The sequence below is a fragment of the Chenopodium album genome, chromosome 7 (assembly GCF_948465745.1).
Source record: "Chenopodium album chromosome 7, dcCheAlbu1.1, whole genome shotgun sequence".
Lineage (NCBI taxonomy): Eukaryota > Viridiplantae > Streptophyta > Magnoliopsida > Caryophyllales > Amaranthaceae > Chenopodium > Chenopodium album.
This window is the reverse complement of record NC_137840.1, coordinates 9,014,407-9,040,150: the sequence shown is the minus strand read 5'-3', so window position 1 is coordinate 9,040,150 and position 25,744 is coordinate 9,014,407. Positions and strand designations below refer to the sequence as shown.

General features: G+C 35.5%; 1 protein-coding gene across 4 annotated transcripts in view; it reads left to right on the top strand.

Moving 5' to 3' along the window:
- LOC145638894 (uncharacterized) overlaps nucleotides 1-25,534 on the top strand; it is a 31,189-nt gene extending 5,655 nt beyond the window's left edge. For 2 of the 4 annotated variants that reach the window (XM_081689950.1, XM_081689949.1), the window contains exons 6-27: nucleotides 3,287-3,458; nucleotides 4,972-5,100; nucleotides 7,775-8,368; nucleotides 8,806-9,426; nucleotides 13,057-13,125; nucleotides 14,658-14,768; nucleotides 14,858-15,100; nucleotides 16,421-16,468; nucleotides 18,157-18,288; nucleotides 19,756-19,896; nucleotides 19,972-20,034; nucleotides 20,139-20,249; nucleotides 20,399-20,482; nucleotides 20,571-20,618; nucleotides 20,773-20,847; nucleotides 21,182-21,277; nucleotides 21,883-21,963; nucleotides 22,044-22,115; nucleotides 24,073-24,117; nucleotides 24,194-24,277; nucleotides 24,597-24,700; nucleotides 24,980-25,534. In XM_081689950.1, the coding sequence (XP_081546076.1) occupies nucleotides 3,287-3,458; nucleotides 4,972-5,100; nucleotides 7,775-8,368; nucleotides 8,806-9,426; nucleotides 13,057-13,125; nucleotides 14,658-14,768; nucleotides 14,858-15,100; nucleotides 16,421-16,468; nucleotides 18,157-18,288; nucleotides 19,756-19,896; nucleotides 19,972-20,034; nucleotides 20,139-20,249; nucleotides 20,399-20,482; nucleotides 20,571-20,618; nucleotides 20,773-20,847; nucleotides 21,182-21,277; nucleotides 21,883-21,963; nucleotides 22,044-22,115; nucleotides 24,073-24,117; nucleotides 24,194-24,277; nucleotides 24,597-24,700; nucleotides 24,980-25,094 (3,238 nt within the window). In that variant the 3' untranslated portion in view covers nucleotides 25,095-25,534. The remainder of the gene's footprint in view (nucleotides 1-3,286; nucleotides 3,459-4,971; nucleotides 5,101-7,774; nucleotides 8,369-8,805; nucleotides 9,427-13,056; nucleotides 13,126-14,657; nucleotides 14,769-14,857; nucleotides 15,101-16,420; nucleotides 16,469-18,156; nucleotides 18,289-19,755; nucleotides 19,897-19,971; nucleotides 20,035-20,138; nucleotides 20,250-20,398; nucleotides 20,483-20,570; nucleotides 20,619-20,772; nucleotides 20,848-21,181; nucleotides 21,278-21,882; nucleotides 21,964-22,043; nucleotides 22,116-24,072; nucleotides 24,118-24,193; nucleotides 24,278-24,596; nucleotides 24,701-24,979) is intronic. The other 2 variants (XM_081689951.1, XM_081689952.1) reach the window with 2 other exon arrangements.
- Nucleotides 25,535-25,744: the final 210 nt, after the last annotated feature.

The following is a 25,744-nucleotide window of genomic DNA, read 5'->3' as shown; positions in this document are numbered from 1 at the left end:
AAATATGATAAATCACACGTAGCAACAATTAGTCAACTGTTTTCACTCAATAAATATAGAACATTTAATCCTGCAAATGGTTAACATTGTTTTCTAATCGGTTACCCTATCCTGCTTTCGAAGTGAACTTCTAGAAGGTTTGCAAATAATAATATTGGTATAGGGAAGTTATGATTGTTAAGTTGATCAGTGATTAAATAAAGTTGCTCTGAACCAGTATTAGATTCTGTCACTGTACTGGCCTGGGAGTTTGTCTCAGGTTTCTGTATCCTGATGTTTAAAACCCAGTTCAGATCTGTAATTACTGACAAATGAGGATATAACAGCTTGAGTTCCTTGTTTTTATGTTTTCGTCATTACTCAAGGGATGCATAAATAGAGTTTATATGCTATAAGTTACCATTGATTGAAGTGAATTTATTAAGGTACTGGTTCATGGCTTTATTTTTTGGTGATTTGTTTTTTGTAAGATGATGCAGCATGTTTTTTATTCCTGAAAAACTTGAGCAAAGAAAGCTAGGAAGAGTACACTTATTTTCAAGCTTAGAGTTTAATCATTTTTAACATGCCATTAAGTTATCTGATAGACCAATGCTTTTTTCCTGTAGCCGAATTTGAGGAGCATACCCAGGATTTACTTTACCATATTCCAAATTCGATGGTTTCATTAAAGCCCCTAGTGGTCAGCATTTGGTAGACTATTAATGGTAGTAAACCTGTGGAAAGCAGGATGTGTATGTTTGCGTCTAAAATACATGGTTCAAACTTCATAGGTAGTGATAATTTTAGTTTAAGGGGTTATGTTTGACTAATGGCCTCTTTTGACCTTAGAGAGCTAACTAGTATTTGTGTGTGTGCTCAGGCTCATACGTGAAGCACCATAGTTGCTCGTCTGATCTACATGTATCCCTGAGAGAATTGATCTTTGCACATAGTCTTGGGGATTGGATTTATCATTTTTATTTGTTTACATGTCTCCTGTATTGGTTGCATTTCTGATCTCTAGATTTTCGTATTACATTTTTCTGTCTTTTGCATCAAAACAATTCTAATCTACTTGAACCTGTTAGCCGTTAGGTGTATGTATATCGTTTTACCAGCTAAAAATGATGTTAAGGCCTCCATATCTTGGTAAGGGTGTTTATACCTGATCCTTTGTGCTTTTCTGTAAACACTCTTTTATCCACAAAATAGGAGAAAGGCAACTTAGCTTTAGCCGTGCTCTTTGAAATACTTAATCTTATTTGGGAATAGTTTTTTGTTAAGGTACTTGCAGCAGCATTATTTAATTATTTAAGGTGCTAGCATTGAATAGAGTGGTAGTTGAAAGTAACTTAGTAATTTGGTCCTGGTGCAATGATGTCCAGACCTGAGAGAGTATTGGTTCATCTGTACATGCTTCAGGTAGATAAGATGATGGCTCTGTATTATGGCTAGAATTGGTATCTCTTTTTCTTCCCTATATTCACAAATAGAAGCAGAAAAAGAAATGCGCACAAATGCTCAATACAAGCCAGATGTATTTGTCTGGAGGATATGAGATGGGTTTGTGAACATTTTATTGCAGTTTGACAAAGGTGGTGTATCTGAATTAAATTGTGTGTAGTGGGGAGCCTTGTGGCTTGCTGCAGCGATTTGTTTGTGTGTAGGTATTTGGGGTTCTCTGCTCTTTATGCTGTGCAGGAAAGCTGGTGAATGTGTCTATTTATGTAACTCTGTTTTTTTTGTAGCAGTTACAAGTTGAGTTCCCTGATGGCTATTGTTGATTTATGTTTGAAGCATATGCAATGAATTTAGTTGGAAATGAATACTACGATTAACAAAGTTGGCAATTTGGCTTTTCTGTCTTGTAAATTTTATAGATTAATTAAGACTGAAGAGTGGGAGACAGGGTCATGGCTTATAAACTGGTGTATTTATAACTGATTTTTGTAGTCAATGTTACCACTTTGGTAGCTTTCACCTTAAATACTATAGGATGCTTGTTCCCTGGGTCAATTTTTGTTTTCGTGTGAACTGGGAGTCCTTGCAAAGTTATGTTTGTTGCCTGGATAACAAGTTTTATAATATTGGATGCTTGTTACCTAAATCCATGATCTCATTTCTGCTTTATATTTCTTGATTCATGTTCCATACGCCATTGATTTTCTGCCATTCCTTGGAACCTTTGAAGAATTCCAAGTAGAATTTCCTTTGACTTTCTCTTTTACTCATTACATTTTATCTGGAATTTTCTGCTTCCTTGTTTTATCAAAATTTTATTGATATACACATTATTAAAAGAAATATTGCTCATACATCTGTACAATTGATTTCTCTGCTAGTCTTGATAGGTTAAGACAAGACTTTGTTTGCTATCATGAACACTGCAAACCTTCTAATTTTCTAGTTAACTGGATACATGCTGGTTGGTCATCTCTGCAGAATTCCACATGCTGTATTCTATATTAATTATAGAGGCTGTACTACTATTCGGTTGATGTTTCATATTCATGTAGTTGGCGGAAGGGACTATTTTTCATTGTTTATAGATCCTCATTGATTTGGGAAGTTGTTTGGTTTTTGTATGTGTAAAAATTGTGGTTATGATTTTAAGCTGGTTAGTGCATAATCTATTTGGTATTTTTGTTGAATTGAGCAATATTTCCTGCTTTTTCCTGGTGTTTCCACTGGTGTACTTTTGGGTTTGGGTTTAGCTGTTATAAATCATGATTGGATCGTGGTTTTTGATTTAGCGATTTCCTCTCTCTGTTTTAATTAACAAAGTATTCTTTTTTTATTATTTTAAAATTATATGAACATCCAACTAAAGAACTCACAAAAAGGAGAACAGAGTATCCTCAGAGCCCCCCAAACACATATTATAAGTTATTTCGGTTCCTTTCCCTCTTTCTTGAAAGTTGAAACAGAGTTTTTAAATCATTCCAGTTATTAAACACTGTTATTTCTTTGTTTGGTTTTGGTAGAATTATCTTATTTTTCAGTGTTTTATGAGTATCATCTTGCTATCTTGTTTCAGTGGTTAAGATTCCCCATTATTATTATTTTGTTTGTCGCCCTCCTTTTTTGGTGAGCTATTTGCTTGTGGTCGTGATGAATTGGTTCTTAATCTGTATTTGTATGTAAGACTCCTCAATCTTTTTCTTGTATCAGTATTTCCTGATCATCATTCGAAAAAGAAAGAATCTCCATCTAATTCCTTAGTGTTCCTGTTCTTTCGACCAGATTCTCCATCTAATTCTAGGTCAATTTGTTCATCTCTAATCATAGATTATCTCAATTGCAGTTTGGCTTCTATTGCAAGAAAGAGAACAGAGCACTATGGTCACATTTTATCTGCACTTCTTGACTTCCATTCAAAATCTGAAACCAGATCAGGTCATGCTGCTAGTCTACAGTATTCTGTAAGAAGCGCCTTATTGGGCTTCTTGAGATGTACTCATCCAGTTTTCATTGAGGTAATCATTATTTATTGTATGCTTGTAGGAAATTACTTGTTAATAGATACTCCTGGCATTTTCAAATTGTTTCTTGCATCTGGGGATCTCACAATTCAAAGTCATTTTCATCATTGCTCATGACTCATGAGTCAAGCTGCAGATCATTTTTTATTATTTTAATAAATTTGACTTTTTATTTTATTTTATTTTGAAAACAATATATTTGACTGACTCATTAGCACTCTGAATGAAAAGTAATCACATCCTGTTATAAATTTCATTGGCTCACATTCGCAATCATCTTCAGGAGCCTAAGGTTATTAGTCATGACACACTTCATTTGCTGTTTCTCTTCCCCTCCCAAAGTTCAAAGGCGCACTTCTCCATTTCCCCTAAACTCTTTTTGGGGTGTTTTTGATCCCTTTCTCTTCGGAGGAGGTCTAATGACTGGAAAATTAGATTCAGGTCACTGAGATCTTGCATAGGTTGCATATGGTAGGTGTAAATGAATTTTGTTTAGCCCTAAATAATAAGTGATTTAAGTGGTTAATGAAGTCCGTTGGCAAGCTTAAGCATCTAATTGCTGAGAACTCTGAAGGGTATTCTTGCTTTTATATTGTTGTGAATAACATAATCCCCCGACAAAGGGTTTGTGGTTTCAAATTGTGCGATGAGCTGATTAGTATCTAAAGTAGAAAAGGAAGATAGGAGTAAGTAGGTGAGAAGTAAGGAATTTGACAAAAAAGATATCAGGAAAGACATGCTTTTACGAATAAACGCAATTGGAGGGTGAGGAGGCCGATGGCTATTTTGGTTTTACAAAAATTAGATGTTGAGGGATTTTTGGTAGGATGAGCAAGGCTTAGGGTTACCTGTTAAATCAAAAAGAAAATAGGTTTAACTAACCTAACAATAGTTGTTTTCTGTAATTCATTAATAGGTCATTTGATATGCAGAAATAGGAATTGGGGCACTGAAGGTGGAAAATGTGCTCGGAATTCATAAAAATATTGCAAATGCATTGTTTGGTACATTGATGGGAATATGGTGGCAATATATTTCAATTTATTAAATTGTCCTCACCTACTCCTTTCCTCCTTGCTTCTCATAAATGGGAATATAGTTTATTTATACCTTTCTCAATTTCATCTCCAATTACTATCACTCTCCCTAGACATTTCCCATTCCCACCTTACAAACATTGGAGAATGGAACAAGTTGGGAAATATTTTTCCATTTGCCAACTCATTTTCCATCAAACCCTGTAAGGGTAATGGACTAATGGGTGAAAGTTATTATACCTCAAGGGTTATTGTGAAAGTTAATATAACTCAATGCTATATGGTGTATTTACAAATGATTGGGGTTTTGTTCTTAACCCTTGAAGGTATATGATTAAATTGTATTGCTTGTGAACTATTATACCTGTGAGCATGTGCACATATCTGTCTCTGTGCATCTGTGTTTATTCTGGTGCTTATGCGCGATTTATGTAATCTGCATCTGTCTGATAAGGTGGTAAATTTTCTAGTCCAGGGACAGATTAGTTCAAGAATTGCGCTCAATGAATGCTGGTGATGCTGTTGATCAAGTTCTTCGACAAGTTGACAAACTAATGAGAAATAATGAGCGTTCTTCTCGAGAAGCCCGGATGGTTAAGGTATTGCTCTCTTCTCCTCTCTGAAGTATGATAGGAGTTGATAAAGATATTGATGTTTTTTTTTCCTTTTTTCTCTTTTCCGTATAGAGTAAAGATGATATTTTCTCTTGCTTGAACATATGCCATTTTATACTGTACGGGCATGAATTTAAGGATTGCACCAAAATATATGGATCTTTCCCGATTAGTGCTTATTCAAGTCTTTTTTTGAGAGCTACTCCCCCCATGTTTTTTTTTTTTTTTTTTTTTTAAATGCAAACCTTCCTGAAATGGAAATATACTACACTGTTTCATTATCGCTGTCTCCTCACATGGTTCCCATTCTTACCCCACTAACACTTTTTTTAATAATTCTCTACTCTCACGTCCATTACCTGTACATAAACTATTCAACCACTGTCTCTCTTTATTTTTTATTTTATTTTTAATCTTTAATATCATAAATTCCCCAACAAACCCCACTTACACTATATTTTAACAATTTTAACGCATAAACTTCACGCAGGTCAAAGTTAGTATATATTATCCAGCATGAATTGTTTTTGTAGGTAGTATTGTGGGACTAATCAAGGCATTGATGCATTGTAATAATTTGGAGTTTTCTGTGACTGATTTTAGGCTACAACTGCCACAAACCATTTGCTTTGCTCACAAAATTACTTTTGCAATTATATCCGAATTTCAAATCTTGAATGTGGACTTGCTCTCTCTCTCTCTCTCACTTCAACAGTATATATTTAAGTCATGTGCTTGTTCCTTTTTACAAGAGCAACAAGTCTTACAGGTTCAGCAAGTGTTTTAGCTTTGGTCAGATGTTAACCAACTGTAATTATAATTACCAAACCTTAAAAAGAAGAGCAAATGTATGTGTGGTATAGAATTTGTTGTACGAATTGACAAGATGTGTGTTGGAATTTGCATGGAGTTTCTGACTCTTTTTTTTTGGCCTTGATTGTTCTCTGTACTAGAACTTTGATAGTGACGCTGCACAATTTTCAGTACTTCAAAAACTATTTTCAACCTCTTTTTAAAACTAGAGTACTCCCTCCGTTTCTTTTTACTCGCAACAAACTAGTAGTTTGCAGACTCCTAGGCAAAAGATGGTAAGTGTAATTAACAAAAAATAAGGGCATGTGTTTAATTAATACAACCTTAAAAAAAAAAAAAAAAATTCAATTATAACCACCTATCACCAGCAGCACCACCATACCACCACCACCACCTCCACCTATCACCACCGCGAGTTCGACCCAGCACGAAGACCGCCTACAACCGCTAAACCACCGCCTACAACCCCGAAACCACCACCTGCAACCCCGAAACCCACAGCCCTTGAACCCAGAACCACCACCCACAACCCGCGAACCCCCAAACCCGAAACCCACATCCCACAACCACGAATCCACAACCACGAAACCACCGCCTACAACCCCGAAACCCGAAGCCCACATCCCACGAACCCAGAACCACCACCCACAACTCCGAAACCACCACCTACAACCCGAAACCCACAACCCTCGAACCCAGAACCACCGCCCACAACCCGCGAACCATGAAACCCAAATCCCACAACCACGAACCACAAACCACGAATCCACAACCACGAAACCACCGCCTACAACCTCGAAACCCGAAACCCACATCCCACGAACCCAGAACCACCACCCACAACCCCGAAACCACCACCTACAACCCCGAAATCCACAACCCTCGGACCCAGAACCACCACCCACAACCCGCGAACCCCCAAACCCGAAACCCACATCCCACGAACCCAGATCCACCACCCACCACGTCGAAACCCACCACCCACAACCCCAAAACCCACAAGGCCACAACCCACGAACCCACAATCCCAAAAACCACAACCACGAACTCGAACCCAAAACCCAAAAATCAGAAACCCAAAACTCTCTATCATCAATTAAAGCTTTAATTGGTCAAATTTAACCATCAAAACTCTAGATCTAGAGTTTTCATGGTTAAATGTGACCATAAAATCTTCAAATTTAAGCTTTAGAAACGGCAAGAAGAGGAGAGAGAGAGTAAATACGACTTCCGGCGAGTTGGCTAGTCGGCGACAAACAGCAACGGGACACGGCAGTGGTTGCGGTGGTGATCGGGGGAGATGAACAAAGAGAGAAATTTTTGGTAAATAGAGTGGAGATCCGGTGGTAGAAGTGGTGGTGGTGGTGGTTGCCAATTAAGGTGATGATGAAATTAGATGGAAGGAGAATGATTTTGGTAGAAATGCTTAAGTTAAAAAGAAAAAATTAGTAGTTTAATTAGGGGTTTTAGAAAAAAAAGTAAGGATAATGTTGTAAAATCACACAAAAAAACTTACCATAAAAGGAAATAAATAAGTTTGTTGCAAGTAATGTGTAACGGCCATTTATAGTATTTGTTGCGAGTAAAAAGAAACGGAGGGAGTATATTATTAGTATAATTGTTTAACTGCATGTAGCTTTTTCATTATCAGGAAGGCAGAATGATGGCATTTTTGTCAGAGGGATCTGTTCTATTAATATGTTATCAATGCTGGACATTTCATATTGTAATTTGTTGGTTGCTTTGTGTGTGTGTGTGTGTGTGTGTGCTGATAATGACTGTGTAGAAATCAATATTTTGACTTTGATTCATGTGTAATAATCAACCCATGATATCTGATGTTTAGGAAGAACAGTCATCAACCCAGCTTCCGCTTTCAGGGGATCCAATAAAGAGGAAGCTTTTGCCTGTGGACAATGAGGAGCTTGATAATGATGTTGAAATGCCTTCAAAACGTTTGCGTTACACTTCTAATGGAAGATCTCCTGATCTTGTACAGATTCATGGGTCTGCTGATGACAATCCTGTTATTAATGGGGTTCCTTCTGAAGCTCCCATGGTGGATAATGATGTGAACCCTGTTGAACAAATGATTACTGTCATTGCTGCATTGTTGGCAGAAGGCGAAAGGGCTGCCGAGTCTCTTGAACTTTTAATATCTCAAATTCATCCTGATCTGTTAGCTGATATTGTCATAACCAATATGAAGCATTTGCCGAAGACCGCACCTTTACCAAAGCAGGGGGCCCTTTCCTCCAATGCACAAAATATTTCTGCTGTGAGTGCTGCACAAATTACTGATAGTACATCATTGCCTGTCCTTCCACCACTTTCTGCACAACAAGGCTCCATTCCTGCAGCAGTTACATTTAGCACACCTCCTCCTGATTACTCTGGCTCTGCCACTCTCCAAGTGGATTCTAGACGTGATCCAAGAAGGGTAAATTTTGTTCTTTCCTTCCATTTCCAAATAATTGACTTTTTAAGGTTTTGCACAAAAATTAAGTTGGCACTTATTGCATAGGTATCTTGAACTATAAATTATGCTTGGTACTTAAAATCTTAAATTGACAAATTAGAGTGATTGGTTATTTTAAATGATAAATAATGTGGTATTGAAGTGGTTTAAGTGGTCAGATAATGTGGAATGGAGAGATTAGCTACTACCTTGCCTTTTGCTGGTCATGTTTCAATCATATACTACCTCCGTTAACATTTACATGCAACTTTGGAATATTTTGTCTCTCAAATAATACCCCAAAGTTGCAAGTAAATGTTAACGGAGGTAGTATATGTATATGCCTTTTGCTGGTCATGTTTCAATCTGGGAGCCTTTATGTTACTTTCTGTAAGCTTAGTGGGCTGTGCTGATTTCAGGATCCCAGACGCTTGGATCCCAGGCGAGTTGCAGTGCCTTCTGAAGCTCCATTGCTTCCTCTTGCAGAGGAAGCTACACATGTCTCATCTATATTGGAAGGTCCTGCTTTTGTTAATCGAACCACTTCACTAACTTCGGCACCAATCACCGAACACATCTCTTCGCATTTTGTGCCTGATGCTGAAGTTGATGTGAAAAGTTCAACCCTTCTGGTTCCTGAGAACGAAGTAATGCCAAAAGAAGAGGAAGCAGATGAATCCAGGGAGATATTACCATCTTCAGATGTTAATGTGCTTGTTAATCGTGCACTCTCTCCTGATCATGCGGTCAATGAGAGCCCCATCACTCTGACATCTTTTAAAACAGAACCAACCGATGCTGCATGTACTTCATATATTCAAGAATCTGATGAAGATTCTCCTCCCGTTTCAAACACATCTGCATGTGAAGAAACTTGCGAAGACTTGCCCGAAGTTCCATCTTATGTTTATTTAACAGAAAAACAGAGACAAACAATAAAGAAACTGGCCGTGGAACGGATTGTCAAATCATACAAACAATTAAAAGACCAAGAATATTGCAGGACTAGGAATTCACTAATTGCTCGATTGGTCTCTTGGGTATGGAGACTTCCCATTTAGTTTTTTTGGCCGCTGTTTATGGAATGGTTTTCTATGTCTGTTAGTGCTTTTATGTGTTTTAAGCTGATGCATTTGCTTTGCTGGGATATGGGTTTAAATGTGCTCTTGAGCTTGACTACCTCTGAGCTTATTTTGAGCTCATTTAAAGACATCTCTGTGTTTAATTTAAAATTCTTGAAAGTGAACTTGATTAGTCAGTATCAACTTGACTCTCCTGCTTGATCATATTTAATCTTTATTGGAAGAACTTAATATCTGAGATGGAGAGAATCGAACTTGATTAGTCAGTATCAGAGTGACTCTTCTGCTTGAACATTTTTTATTTTTCTTGGAAAAACTTAATATTTGAGATGGAGAGCTAAGCAATGCCTTTTGTGGAGTATATAATATGTGTGATATACTTGAATCGTCGGCACACAGAAATATATTTGTTGTATATTTGAAACTGCAGATCTAGTGCTTTTCAGGACAAAATGACCTGCATTATATTACGAGTTGACAGAGATTATCCAGAATTAAACAATGAACCTAATCTGTAACTAGCATTTCCCTTCAAGTTCGCTCCTATAACTAAAGAGTTGAAATATATCCAATAGAAAAATATTACTTAGGTTCCTTATTACTGTTGGGAGTTAACCTCTGTAATCATATGACTGATTGGGATACTTTCTCATCCTAGGAAGGTACTTGAGCCTTTTTAACATTATCACCTTATCTGCAATAAAATTGTTTGATACATTGTTTGATTTGGAATACATATCTCGTGATGCATTTGGTTGTGAAATTGTTTACTAACTTGCTTTCTTGAGCCTATTAATTCATTGAATTAAATGGTAAAAACAGATTTACTTTACTATGGCAGGGAAAATTAGTATAGTTTATTTGGTTGTAGATAAACAATTCAAGGGGGTGTGTGGTTAAAGCTTTAGGTTTTTTGCCCTATTTTTCAAAGAGCTACCTTAAAGAGATTGAGAATAAAGATTCCATGATCATTAGAGAGCTAGGGGTTAGTGCAATATGGAGGGGAATGATGATTATCTTGTACAAATTTAGTGCTCGAGTTAAAAGCTTCCTAGGAATCGTCTGCATTACTGTCTATTTTAGAACGTGGGTAGAATACTTCCATCTTGTATTCATTTGAGGTTAGGAATTAGGTTTTGTTCTTTTCACTTGAAAGTTGAAATAAGGTATTGTATGAATTTATCAAGGTTAATTCTGGTCTGATTGAACTTTAACTGTAATTTGACGCTGATTTGTGTGAGGGAAATCATTATCAATTTGGGTCTTGCTCTATTCTTCTCTATAATAAGAAGATTGCGTGGTCTAGTATGTTTCTAGTCTGATTCAACAAGAATATATAATTTGTTTCTGAAATAAGGTTAGGAGATTAAAGCCTTATTTACTGGTGTTAGGGTTGTGATTTAGAAATATAATTCTCACTTGGGATTAAAATTACGGATAGTAGGGCAATCTTAGATGCTACCCTTGTGGCAAGTAAGGTCTTTAAGTTTGTCTGATGTCATTTCAGGTAGGATTTGTAGATTTATGAAAGAGTGGACAGGAATCTTTATGCTTAGCTGTAGTGGAACTGTGGAAGGGCTTTGGTCCTAGGAGAAGGAGATGGGACGCCTTGGTCACCCTAAGAGGTGATTTAGGCCCTCATGATGTTGATAAATGAATAATGATTAACTCGCTTTCCTTTTGTTTGGTCTGGTATTAGGTAGAGAATTTTTTTCTTGGAAATTTTTTGGGTCTCCATGTCTTTAATCATCATCCCCTGGCTCATATTTCTTAATCCTCCATCCATATTTGACACTTATTTACCTTTTCTTGGTTAATCATGCTTCTATATTTATCTTAGTGTTATGAATGCTGGTATTCCTTCTATTTTACCTCTATTTTGGGAAGTATCCTCGATGTTTGGAGTCAGGAAATCTTTCAAATCTTTTGGGTGTTTGCAATCTGTTTCCTTACAGAAATCTCTGACTCCAGATTGTAGTTTTTTTATGGTAAATTCTTGTTGTATCTCCCCCACGTAAGACTTTGGGCCTTTTTATTGCAAAACTATATTTTCTTCCTGGAAGGATAATGCTCCACATAGAGTCAGACTGACACCGCAATGAAGTGCTGTAGCCTAATTTGTATACTTAATGTCTTTTAAGTGGTGAGATGGAGAACTCATTTGTTTATTTTATTTTAAATGGAGATGACCATTACTACTTGCAGTGCAAGCTTGCTTCTACATATGGTAGCAGCTCTTGGAAACTTAGTGTTGAAATGGTTTATTCAGTAACTGTGTGCAGGTTTCCTGTGTAAACTTGCTGGCCATTTTATGGGTATTATGATTGGAAAAGATAGATAGGATTTTTTAGAATTAGGTGTAATGTGTCTAGCCAATTTACCTAGTGAGAGATTCAGGTATTCTTTCTAGGCTTTCCATAGAATGTCCCTATGAGATGTACAATGTATTTAAAACCTCTTTTTCGTAATTTTCGTAAAATTGAGTATTTGGTGTCTTCTCTCCATGTCTAAAAATTATGTACATCAATATTTGCATATGGTTTATAAAAAGAAAATAGACTATGTAGGTCATCAAGGGTCACTGACCTCTCAAGATTTCTTTATCAATTATTCAAGATTGTCCTATGCAGTTCTCAAGCTGAGTTAAAGACTGAGTTGACTTAGAATAACAGCAAGTTGTCTTAGCTTGTTTACAAGCTTAATTAAATGTACTGTTGGGACTTGATATATGTATCTACTGCTTTATCAATTTATTGACAGGTTTGAAAAAGTTGAGTGATGAAGTGTGCTTTGATAGGAAAGCTGTACGCTCTAAAAGTTAGTGAGTTCTATGAATGTTTGGATAATTGACATAGAAGAATCCTTTATTGCATCAAATATTGGAGGATAGGTAGCTCTCCCTCGTATTTACCGTGCAATTCTAGTTGAGGATGCTTTTAGGATATTTTCGTCCAAATTTGAGTATGGTCTGGATGATAGACTGCAATGATGGAAAAGTTTGTGGTTTTGGTGTTTCTTTTTAGGTACTTGGGATTGGTTTTGAGTTTTTGATCAGCTCCACTTGCTGAAGGCATTAGGATGCTATTTTTCTGCCGAATCTTCTCTGGCTCTTAGTTTGTTGTGCCTTTATGAAGTCTTGATGCTGATATAAGTACATCAAATTTGTCTCTTAGTCTTGTTAAAAACTATATGATGAAACCGTTGGAAATCATGGGTCATGGACCTGATGCTTTATAGACATTATAGTGTGGTCTATATCAAGATCATACTGCAGAAATCTTATCAAAGTTAGTTCAAGGAGATTTTATCTAATTTACTGATACTTTTGCACATAAACATTGTTAGTTGGTTGCTATGCAAAAACCAATTTAAGCTTGTATACTTTGATCTAAGTACTGATAAGAGAAAGTAAGCAGAAGGTGGGGGTCTGGGGTAAGCGCATTCTGTTGCCTGACTAGAAAGTTATCACTTTGTCAAAAAATTCTGTTATTGTACTTTTTATTTTTAAAATTTCAAGGGGTGATATTTATAAATAGAACTTTTTCAAATAAATATAAAACTTAAGTTCATATTTCATGTTTTTAACAGATGGAAGCTGATGACCTTGTGATAGTGATTGTGCAACAAGACATTGTGTTGGATTACAAAGATCAGCAGGTATGAGGCTCTTGGATTAAACTCCCTTCTTTCTTGGGTCCTTTTATGCATTTATTTCATGTCTGCTGCCTTCTTCTTCTTGTTATATTAGTATTTTTATTATTTATTCAACTCGTGTTTTGCAGTTAATATCTTCTCAAACCTTTATGTGTTTTACTCACATGTTTTTCCTCTTTTTTTTTGTCCCCTTCACTACTCTTGTAAACTCTCTTGAATTTATCATTGTATTCTTTGTTTCTCACTTTTTACACTTATTCCTTCTTTCCCCCCCAATTTTTATTCATTCTATAATCTTGCTATGCTTTTTTTTTTTTTCTTTTATGGACGGTTCCTTATGACTATTCATGTTAGCCGACCCCAAATCATTTTGAGACTTATGCTTTGTTGTTGGTGTTGTTGTTGCCCTCTTCTTCTTGTGGCCCAGAATCAGGAATAGGCTAAAGGGGGTTGGGTTGGTGGCTTGGATTGAGGCTGTTTACATTAGGACCTGGCCCGTTGAAAACTTGAAACCATTATGGGTTGTAGTTTTTTGGAGTGGGGATTTTATTTGACATTTTGTTCAGCGGTTAATTCGAATGAATTGGTGTGAATATGTCAATGAACAATGCCAGTATCACTGGTTGTCTTATTTGGGAATGGTAGAGAAGAATATATAAAGATAGGAGAGCGCAAGTTGAATTTATGTGTTTCATTTGCAACTTAAATTGAAATTGGGGTTGGGAAAGATATGGGGTTGAAGCTGAAACCTATGTTTTCTAGGGACTCGAAATGATAATTTTATTGTGAAGCGTGAAATGACATGGGTTATATAGGATTTGAAGCAGGAGTCATAGGAATCTGTTGACATCCTTTATAAATTTATGTCAACCACTACTAATTAAGTGATGGTTAACACTAACAAATATTAAGGACCTCGTTATTAGCGTGATCTACCTCTTAGAAAGTGGATAGGGATGCCCTGGATGATGATGTGGGATGACTCATCATTACCCTGAAAATTTATTCCACAGGTTTAAGGTAGGGCATGGTAAGCAAATACATGTTTAAGATGCTAGGATAGTGGAGAATTTTTGTTGCCATTATCCATGTCTGTTTTTGCTTCTATACTAGATATAATACTCCTGCTCCCCACCTTCTGTCAGATAGATAACTGGAATTTACTTCAATCTGTGACCTCTTGGTTATTTAACCAAAGGATGGGAAATATTTTAGATTGTTGATGGGAGATTTTTAGGGGATTTTTCTTATATATCCTATATTGGTTGAATAATGCCTCTAAATATCCTTCTTTCCCGTAGCGAACTTCATTTTGAAGATGAAGGGCCGCTTATGATAAGGGATTTTGTTTTTATGTTAGCTTTAGGGTGGATGGATGCAAATGGTGTGCTCCAGATATAGAGCAGGATAACTATCTCACTTGACATTTGCTTGCCTTTGTTGACCTAATAATGAGTCTTGCTCATATATTTCCCTTCATTGTGATTTGTGCTTCTTTGTCACAAAAGGTTTATTGATCAGCACTTTTCTGCCAGGGACATGACCTACTGATGCATATCTTATACCATCTCCATGGTCTGATAACTACAGAAGGTGAACAATCTCCTGGTGCTGCTGACTTGTATGAGAAATTCCTTCTTGGAGTTGTAAGGATTCATACATTATAATATGATATATCTTATCTAATCTGTTTCTCTCTTCAAGATAAAAATGTACTTATTCTTTGTTTCTGTAGGCAAAATCTTTGCTGGATACTCTGCCTGCTTCAGACAAGTCTTTTAGCAGACTGCTTGGTGAAGCTCCAATGTTGACAGATTCTATAATGAGACTCCTGGAGAATCTCTGCTGTCCTGATGGGTCAGACATGCGTGGAAAAGATGTTCGAGACGATCGTGTCACTCAAGGTCTTGGAGCTGTCTGGAGCCTGATTTTGGGACGTCCACTAAATCGATTGGCCTGTTTGAGTATTGCTCTCAAGGTAATATGGCTGTGGAATTTTGTAGCTTGCATCATATGATTATGTTCAGTCATATCTCTATTATATGAGCCAACTTTTTATTCATTTGGATGTCCACCAAATTACCCTACCTTTTATTCTCTCTTATATTATGCTGTTTCAAATCTAATGTGATATTGTGATATGAGGTTTTTATAGCTTTTAAAATTTTATGCACGCATATCGTGCATATAAATTTAGTGAACCTGTAACAAAGAAAGCCTCTTCTATTAGTCAGTGGTTTTATAAGTCAAGTGACTACTGTACCTTTTTTTTTTTTTTTTTTTTTTTTTTTTTTTTTTTTTTTTTTTTTTTTTTTTTTTTTGTTTTTGTTTTTGTTTTTGTTTTGTTTTTTTTTTTTTTAAAGAAGACAATTGACAGTCATTTGATTTTAATTTGACATATGAAACAAAATAAACACACTATCCTCATACTAAGAGTGGCATGGATGGTGCCTTGGAACTTTATTTTTCTGTACTAATCCATTATGATTTTTTTAGTAGTCTTGTTTCCTTTCTCATCCATGATCTTTATGATGTTGGTAATGGAATTGTCATATGGTTTCCAAACTCTTGTTTAAGAAAGGAACCTATCTCTGTCAGTGTCCCTTTTACCTATCTTCTTTGCATAATATCCCCTTTTCTGATCTTAGGATTGAAACCTTAGGTTGTTGTTGGACTTTCCACATCGAAGAACATCCTCTTCAAAGGAGGATAAGTGCTCAATAATTTGTTGCTTAGGGTCTTTTTAATCAGATCAGCTCATAAACAACTTGTATCTGCTTCCTTTTCTTCTGGATTTCTTTTTAAATTGAAGTTTCTGCAGTAATGTTCTCTGAATTGCAGAGGGTAGAATTGACATTGTCTGCGGTTCAGGTTCATAAATTAAACGAAGTTCTTTCGTCACCTAATATGGATCATGTGGTAAAACAAGGGCAGACTTGGAGGCATTTGTTCTAGTGATTTGAAGTGTGTGTGATTTTGAGGGGAAAGTTTGGTCTTGGCTGGCTACTTGAACGGAGAAGTCCAATTTGTTTAAGGGATACATGATTATGACTTTATGAGTTCTCTGATACATTGCTTGTTACCCCTAGTGGTTTCTTTGCTTCTGAGGAAACGACCCTATATTATTACTTTATGAGCCTGGGCGATGCCTTGGGTTATAATATGGATAACTATAATCATACCCTAAACTAATTATAATATGGGTTATCATGAAATTAGTTTTTGGTACTTGAGGTTTTTTTTTTTTTTTTCTTGTGCAATCTACTTAAATTTAATGTTTTGCATATTGTTGATGCAGTGTGCGGTACATTCAGAGGATGATACTCGCGCTAAGGCCATCCGTCTGGTATGTCTTCTATTATTTGGGTTCTTGCTAATATGACTTGTGCGTGGTATTGATTATTTTCATTAATAATGTAATTAGTTAGCTAGCAAGGTTGTCACATTTCCAGATTTTATTAGATCAGTGGATATGCTCTTCTCACCCTCTTATATAAAGTTCCAGTTTATCAAGTGTAGAGTTGTGGGTTTATTTCTCTTGATGGACTGTCTTGCTCAAAATCTTCTGAATTTCTGATTGAGTTTTTGCAATGAATTTCACAGTAGTCAATTGAATTCCCTCAGTAAGGCTCCGACCTACTTTAATAGGAATCCATCCTGATGAAAAGATGTTATAGGGAACTCTTCTTTGAAAATGGGTATCCTTACTTCAAGAATACTTTACAATTTTGATAAGTACTTTGCGTTGCTGATCAATCTCTAGCGAATGCTTAGAGCATAGATAAGGTCTACTAAGTTAAATTTTAACTATAGATTTGTATGCAGGATAATTTTAGATTAGGGCTAATAATTTTAGTTTAGATAAGCTTTGTACAGGCAGAGGTTTAAAGACTGAAAAAAAAAAGTTAGAGAATAGCCAAAGGTTCCCTAGCCAACTTGGCTGCAACAGCTCCTAAAGAAAAACTAATCTCGGCCTAAGTGGACTGCTAACTAGTGCTCTCTTTGATTTGTCAATTTCCATTGCTACCCTGGCAACTTTTCCGCTATCATAATTGGATATCCACATCTGCAATGCCTGTTTCCTGGGAAAATCTGGTCATAGGCTATCCTTTTCTGTCTGTGCACTTGTCCTTGGCTGACTCTTTCTTGATCAAACGAAGTCCTCTTTTCTAGGATCAAAACCTGTTTTTATTCAATTTCTTTCTGAATATGATTGCTTGGTTTCTTGTCTCTGTCACTCAGTTTCGGATTTTCTTTATTTTCTGAACTTCTGGTGTTGGTGCCTTGCACAGCTGACGTTTGGCTTTACTGGTGTTCCGCCCCCTTCAATTTTCACTCCTTTAGAAGGAGAATTTTGCTCTTTTTTGGCAGTTTCTTCTGTAGTTCCGTTTCCTCTTTGTTGGTGTTAGCTCTCAACTGCAATAAAGCTTCAAGATTTACTTTTAGTGTCTTTTGTTGATTTTTTTTTTCTTTTATTAGTATTATAGTGTTGAAATCAATTGTTCTTATATTATTTAATTTTATTTATTTAAATGGTGTTTGGAAATAACTTTTTTTTCTTGTTTTATGTACTTTTCTTTGCTGGGACTGCAGTCAGGCTCTGGTTATAGTTAGGTTTTCTATGTGCTTTTTTGTTGTAAAATTTGTTGTCTTGAACTCCTGAAGCTGATACTTCATGAACAAATGCATACAGCTTAAGGTAGAAAAAACTTTAAAAAAAAGTATAACAAAAAAAAAAAAAGTACGACCATGCCATCTTACTTTGACATTAATGGTCCTAAATTTCTTTTGTTATCTTACCTAGAAAACTACCATGAATAAATTTTTTTACTGGATGTAGGATCATGTGGTATATGATCTGGAATTCGATTGATAAATGCTATGTAGAGGGGTCATATAGTGGATGCATTTTGTATATGGAAGCAATTCCTTCTGTGAACCTCGCTAAATATTATAAATAGTTTTATGATTTATCCATACTTATCTTGATAAAACTTGGTGATTAAAGCCTCTCTCTATTTTTTGATTTGGTAGGTTTCGAACAAATTGTACCAACTCAATTATGTATCTGAAACAATTGAGCAATATGCTAAGAACATGTTGCTTTCAGCTGTGGACTGTACAACAGATGCTGATGCATCCGAATCTATTTCGGTGAGAAGAGAAGTAAGTAGAATTTTGTTATATTGTTTTATTATAATTTTGTTAATAATCATAGTTAAGATGCAAAACTGAACCCTTTCTTGTGCTTTCATCTTATCCATCTATACACCCCCCACATCTAAAAAATGAACTTGATGAGGTATATCCAGTAGTAGGATGCCAAGAACATTCACTTCTAGTTTATGATATATGCATGTCATACATGCTAAAGCATGTGTAAACATACCTGTAGGATGCAATGTGTAGGAATTTTTAGGAAATAGTAATGATTCTATTATCTAGATCTTTGTGAAGAATTTCCATCATCACTATACAATTAATTTAGTGTCAAAGCACTGAAGGAAAGAGTGGAGACACTGGGGTGGAAACATACCAATAATCTTAGAAGTCCTTTTTCCAAGGGTAACTTGCCAAACTGAAAAATCTTTTGTAATAAGATATTTATGTTGATCGCAGAACTATCTACTGGTTTTAGGACCATATACTTCTGGGAAAGCATATTGTTGAAACTTGAAAGAATTTCTTTCTAAGACGGAGATTGAGTACCTCAAAGAAGATCTTAATATCATATAATACATATTTCAAATTGCTTTTGCTGGAAGTCCTCTCTCTTAGCAAAGGACAACTATGATAAAGGCTTTAGAGCTGGATTTTTGAGTTTATTTTTGTTCTCTCAGTCCCACTTACCTTAATCTTTGTTTTGTGAGAGAAATAATGAGAGTGTTATATTTCATGTAGTGTTTGAAACTAAGAATCTTTATTATTATTATTATTATTATTATTATTGTTATTGTTATTGTTATTATTTTTTTTTCTTTTTTTTTGTTTCTTTTTTTGTTATTAAGTAAGAATAGAATGAAGCTCAAAAAACTTGGAATTTACAACCTAAAGCCTCATTAACAAGGCTGAGACAAAACTTCTATGTAACCAGAAATAAGAAACAAAAGCAACTCAAATTTTAGCTCTTAAAATAGCAATCTAATCAGTCATATTGCTTCCATTTTCTGTTAGCAAGGTCCATAGCCCTGCTACACACCTCCTGCTTCACTCTCTTATAGACAACTTTCCTTAGCCAAACATCTTTCCACTTTGCATCTACAAATGATAGACTGGAGCTGCTAAGGCACACAAAGCCACCATCTGCTGCACTTGTCTTTTGAAATTCCTCTTCCATTTCCTCCAGCAGGTAAAAATGACATCAGAATCACCAGCCCTGATTCTATGAATGAAATCTAAGATTTATGACCAACAACATTGTTGTCACTTTTGAGTGTATTCATGAAGCATGCCATGGATCATTGCAACCTCTTTCCTTTTGTAAAAGTACCTCTATTCTAGATGCCTTCAGAATAAGGTGTAATGTTATAATTGGGGTTGGATATATATAATCCTTAACTTTTAGTTGAATTTCCTCCTACTATATCTAGTTATTATTTTAAGCTCTGGTAAACTTGTCGTATCTTCTTACAGGCAGGAGTTGAAGAAACTTCTATCAGTGGTCCCCAAATAATAGATTCTGGTATATCCCATGCTGATTCTCAGGCTGGTGCTAGCATGTCATTTCCTGAAGCTCAACGTCTAGTATCTTTGTATTTTTCCCTTTGTACAAAGGTTAGTTTAAGTCCTTACATCTAAGAGCTCTAAAACTCCGCCTTCGTTATAATGATCTTGGTTTGCAATTCACAGAAACCTGGTCTCCTTCAGCTTGTGTTTGATGTCTATGCACGAGCTGGTAAAATTGTGAAGCAGGTATCACTCTTAAATATTTCTTTGATCACTATCTGCTATGTGTGCATAGTATGCTTATGTCAGTTTTTTTTAATGATTCATTTGCTTTTATTACAATGATTTAGGCTATTCATCGCCACATTCCTATTTTATTGAGGGCTCTTGGGTCATCGTATTCTCAACTGCTCCGCATTATATCTGACCCACCAATGGGAAGTGAGAACTTGTTGATGCTGGTTGGTTCTATACCATATCCTTCCTTTCTTGCCTTCTACTGCCATTTCCTGGATGAGACCTGTAGTCGTCTAAATTTCCCTTTCCTTTCAATATTTAGTATTTTTTTACTAATAAATCTGTTTTTATCTTGCTCCATTGGTGTAATCAGGTGCTCCAAATATTAGCTGAACAAACCACTCCTCCACCTGATCTTATTTCTACCGTCAAACATCTATATGAAACTAAACTGAAGGTTCCTTTTTTGCGTAACATTTCTTTTTGAATTTGTAACAAGCTATTAGGGTCTGTACTTATTTTTCATCAATATTCTACTTCTGTAGGATGCTACTATCCTCATTCCGATGCTTTCTTCTCTTTCCAAAAATGAGGTGCTTTTACTATCTCTTCCCTTAGTTCAATCATCAAATTTACTGTAAATGGTTTATTTACTATCAATGAATGTTCTGGTCTTTATTATATGTTGAGTTTATGCCTTGGTTATGTATATTTCTGGATCACAATTGTTTTTGTTTTTGGTCTCAGGTTTTGCCTATATTCCCTCGGCTTGTTGACCTTCCTCTAGATAAATTTCAGCAGGCACTGGCTCACATATTACAGGTGCGTGATCTTTATATCGCTATGTTCTATCATCTATTTGGGTTCAATCCAGCTCAAAGAACTGTGGGATAGAATTAGCTTGAAAGACAGTGGCCTTTTAATTGCCTTTTATCTCATTCATCACTGGAATTTTCCTGCAAGCATACATATTCTATAATTCTTCAGTAATAGGACTCTTGGCAATAATGCTGCTGTTGTTTGGAAAAAGCTTTTTATTTTTATTATTAATTAAGTCGTAGATGTTACAATTTAACTGTTGCCTTCTTTTATGGGTTCTTGTATCTTGCATCCCTCTCCAGCTCATCTGCTAATATTAAATTGGCCGCATATCCAGGGTTCAGCTCATACTGGTCCAGCATTAACACCTGCTGAGGTTTTGGTTGCTATCCATGACATTGTGCCAGAGAAGGAAAAAATTGCACTTAAAAAGGTCTGTTTTGCATTGTGACAAATTTAGTTTGTGTGTGTTGAAGTCGTTTTATAGACTACTTCTCCGATTCTTTATTTGTCTTAAAGTTTAATAAATTTGCTGGCCTAAATTGCTATTCAGTGCATTCTTTTTTTTTTTTTTTTTTTTTAATTTTTTTATTGAGTGTTTACCTTTTATTATTTATTTATTTATTTATTTATTATTTTTTTTTTTCTGATATATAATAGTTTTATGCTAATGTGCGGTGCCTTTGTTTGAGGGTGAATAAGACAATTGATGTTCTTTATAAAGCTACTTACGATCCTAAATGAATCCAGTATTATACCTTGTTAATTTGGTGTGTCAAACTGTTCATCAAATTCTGTTCACATAACATCCATTAATGTTTAGAGTCTTGGTTGTATGCTAGATGCTTCTGCTGCCTGGTATTCAAATTCTTTCTTTAACATGCCTAAGTTTTCTAATGGTAAACCTTGTGCACTTTGTACTGGCTAGTGAAAGTCATTGCTTTCGATAATCTCCTCTTTTTTCTGTATTGTCATACCTTTTGTTATTGAGTAATGATTCTTGCAACTTTGCTTAACTTCTATTTTTTCCATTTTCAGGTAACAGATGCTTGCACGGCTTGTTTTGAGCAACGAACTGTGTTCACTCAACATGTATTGGCAAAGGCTTTAAACCAGATGGTTTGTATTATTACTTTTAGCAGTATTATATCTGGCTCTTCATCTCATGCAAAAAGATATTAATTTGTCTACTTTTCCAGGTTGATCGAACTCCACTTCCTCTACTTTTTATGAGAACTGTAATCCAAGCAATTGATGCTTTCCCTACTCTGGTAAGGTCCTCCTACTTAACAATGGTGCAATATTGAATTTGTTGACTCTAGGAAATGGGATACTTTGGTACTTTTCAACCATGGATCTTATCAGTTTATGTTATAATTTATAAGAATCCAAAACTTCTGTAATTGAAGTGGAAATGAGAGAGCTATTTGGAATTTTGTTGTCTTTTATCTGAGTGTATCTTCTGACACCTATGTTCTTTAGCTGTTTTTATTTTTAATTACCATCATCTGAATAATATCAGAAATGGTTTATCTCAACATCCTTGTTTCATTTTGGTCCTGTAAAAGAAATATTTTAATGATGATCTGTGTATACTAGAAGGCTGACGTATGTCTAATCATCTTGTGTGTGGTCAAGAGAAGAGATTAGGGGAAAATAAAAATTAAGAAATAACAAATAAAGGAATTAGAAAATGGGATAAAGAAAGCATGCTTGAGTTAAAATCATAGGCATGGAGTTGGGGAAATAATTTTTTTAGGAGCCAAAAAAAAAAAAAAAAAAAAAAAAATTTGCGTAGCATGGCTATACAAAGTATAATTATATATCCTTTTTTGCTTTAATATGAAAGTTTTGGAACAATACCCAAATGTGTAAACTAGTTTTAGACTACTAATTTACATACTCGAGAAGATGACCAATATGTAATAATATTTGGTCAATGTAGGATAGTGTGATTTATGTTGCTCAGTCCCTTCATTTAACTCAAGTACACATGTCGGATCCTCGACACTCGGACATGGCTAGGACACTTAGACACTTTATTTTAGTTTAAAATTATGTAAAATTTTCACAGAATAGCAAAGTCCGACACTTGGACACGTAGCCGTGTTGGACATGGGAGAATGATAAACAATATTTCTTGGCGATGCACTCTGCTAATGTACCTTGAGATAAGTTGCAATATATCTTGAACAAATCCATGACCAATTCATTTTATGGTGATTAATAATTGTACTCTTAAGGCCTGTTTAGTAGCCGGTAATAAATGGTGGTAATGGAAATGAATTTTAAGTGTAATTTAGTATGGAAACAACTTATAATTCATGGAACCCATTTTCATCCCCAAAGCATGATTTTCTTCATATTTCCATTACCATCCATTACCACTCAAGAGGTGGTATTAGGTAGGAATGGATATCTAGAAGGAAAATGTACAAAATTTAGGGTCATCTTGAGTTATCATGGGAATGAACATGAATTTCTTTCCAAATTTATATGTAAATTCATTCCCATTACCATTGTTTATAACCGGTTACCAAACGGGGCGTTAAGGTTCTTGGGTCTAATTGATGCATCCTTTCAGCCTAAGTTAAATTAACTCTGGCAAGTCGCATTATTAGTATACAAGAGTTTGATTACATTTCTCATGCATACCTTTGGACCTTGGTCCATAGGTTAAAGTAGTTTTGTCCTCTGTCAAACAGCAAAAATTAAAAATAAAAAGAAAAAAGAAATCTTAATTAATTTCTATGCTGTGATTTAGTATGCTGTCTTGGTATGAACTACAGACAGGTTTGAAGGAAATTACTGTTTGTAAGCTATGACTAGTACACTGAATCTAAACTCTCTTAAGTGCATAGGACTTTGATGAGTTAGGCTAGATTGCCAGTCTGGTGACTCCTCACTTGAGGCTTAAGTGGTTCCAAGTCAAAATTGGAATGTACATGACTGGTATTTAGTGAAAATAATCTACTGAAAACATGTAGTTTTTGCATGGCTGCCATTCTGTGTTTGTTAATAATGTACTGAAAATGTGTGTATTTGCAACCTCATTGGCAAAGTATAGAAGGGCATAAGTGAGTGCTAGAGCAGATTACACTTTGGCATGATTATCATAATTCTATTTTACAAATTCTATAATACATTGATGTTACAATCGTTATGCATATTGATATATATTGTAGAGATGGATCCAATAGCTTAATCAAATTACACTTCTGTATTCAGGTTGAATTTGTCATGGAGGTTCTCTCCAAACTCGTCAATAGACAGGTGATCTTAGGTACAAATATTTTGCGTTTCTTGCCTAGTATCTTGTATAGGACTAATTTATGATGCGACCTTGTAGATCTGGAGAATGCCAAAGCTCTGGGTAGGTTTCTTAAAATGTGTGTCTCAGACGCAGCCACATTCATTCCAAGTACTATTAAAGGTAAACCAAAGAATCTGCCTGTATAAGTATAATTGGTTTCAAGTATTATGGTGCTATCTTAACTTACTTTTTGCAAGGTTATACTCATGTTTTTTCTTGTTGTACCATTTTGACTTGCACATTTGTCACCTCGCAACTTTGACCATAACTATTTTAATTAGTCTTTGAGTATAGATAGTAAAAAAGTTTATATTTGGAAAACTTACATTGAAATAAATCCAATTAATATTTCACATGATAATATATGATTCTGTATGTCAAAGTGGAACAACTAATAAAATGTATAGAATTATTTTTAATATCTTTTTGTACCTTGCAGTTACCTGCACCCCAGCTTGAAAACGCCCTCAACAAATACAGTAACCTCAGAGGTCCCCTTGCTTCATATTCCAGTCAGCCAAGCATCAAATCTTCTCTACCAAGGTATTAAATTCTTGAACCATCAATCCACTTGTTAGTGAGCTTGATGTGATTGCGGTCTCACAAGCAAGCATGTAGCAATATATGTTGTTTCATGACTATCAGTGGTGCGAACTTATGTGATTATTGGATATTAAATGTATGTGAACTTAATTTGAGAATTTGTTTTATGAAGGATTTCGGAAAATGTAAGGTCTGTATAGTATGATAGGCTGCAGTGCTCTTGTTTATGCTCTCATAATATCAAATCTGCTGTAATATGTAAATATTCTTCTTTGGCAGTTCAACCCTTGCAGTTCTTGGTCTTGCAAGTGAAACACATCCAACTCAGCCACATCTTTCAACTCCCTTGCATACCTCTGATTCAAGCTCTGTTCGTGGGGCAACATCAACGTGATAACCCGAATGACATTGGTTTCAAAATATATACAACCGCGCTATAACATTTTTCTCCGAGGATGGTCCCCAACTTCCCAGATTCACTAGGAAGTCGCCTGGAATGGAAACACAGAACTGTGTTCCACTTGAATGCTCCCACTTCATAAATATGCCTTTGGGCGGGAGCTACGAAGGCATCTGCACTAAGTTAATGCCAAAAACTCAGTGATATTGAAGAAGATTCCAGGCAGAGCAATGAAGAGATAAATGATCAGTTTTTTGCTTTGAGTTAACAACCTGCTATAACTGCAGGCTATGTATAATATCTGTATATTTGTATTTTAATTAGTCTTGCTCCCTCTAATTAGAAATAGAATTACCATTCCATGTCAATTTTGGTATTGGTTTTTGCCTCAATTGGGCATTTTTAATAAAAACAATCACTATGTTACATCCCAACCCTCCCTGTTGATGCAAATATTCTCCCAATCTGGCGAGGTTAATGATTGCGTGTCGGTTGCTGTGGGGTGAGGAGGGGTTCTCTGTAAAATTACCGTGTAGAATTTTAATGTAAAACTAACAAAATTTGTCAGCTGTTGTCGTGTTTACATAGTTTATTTCAAAGTACTTTTTGGAAAATAGATAGTCCAGTAAAAAAACCAAGCTTCT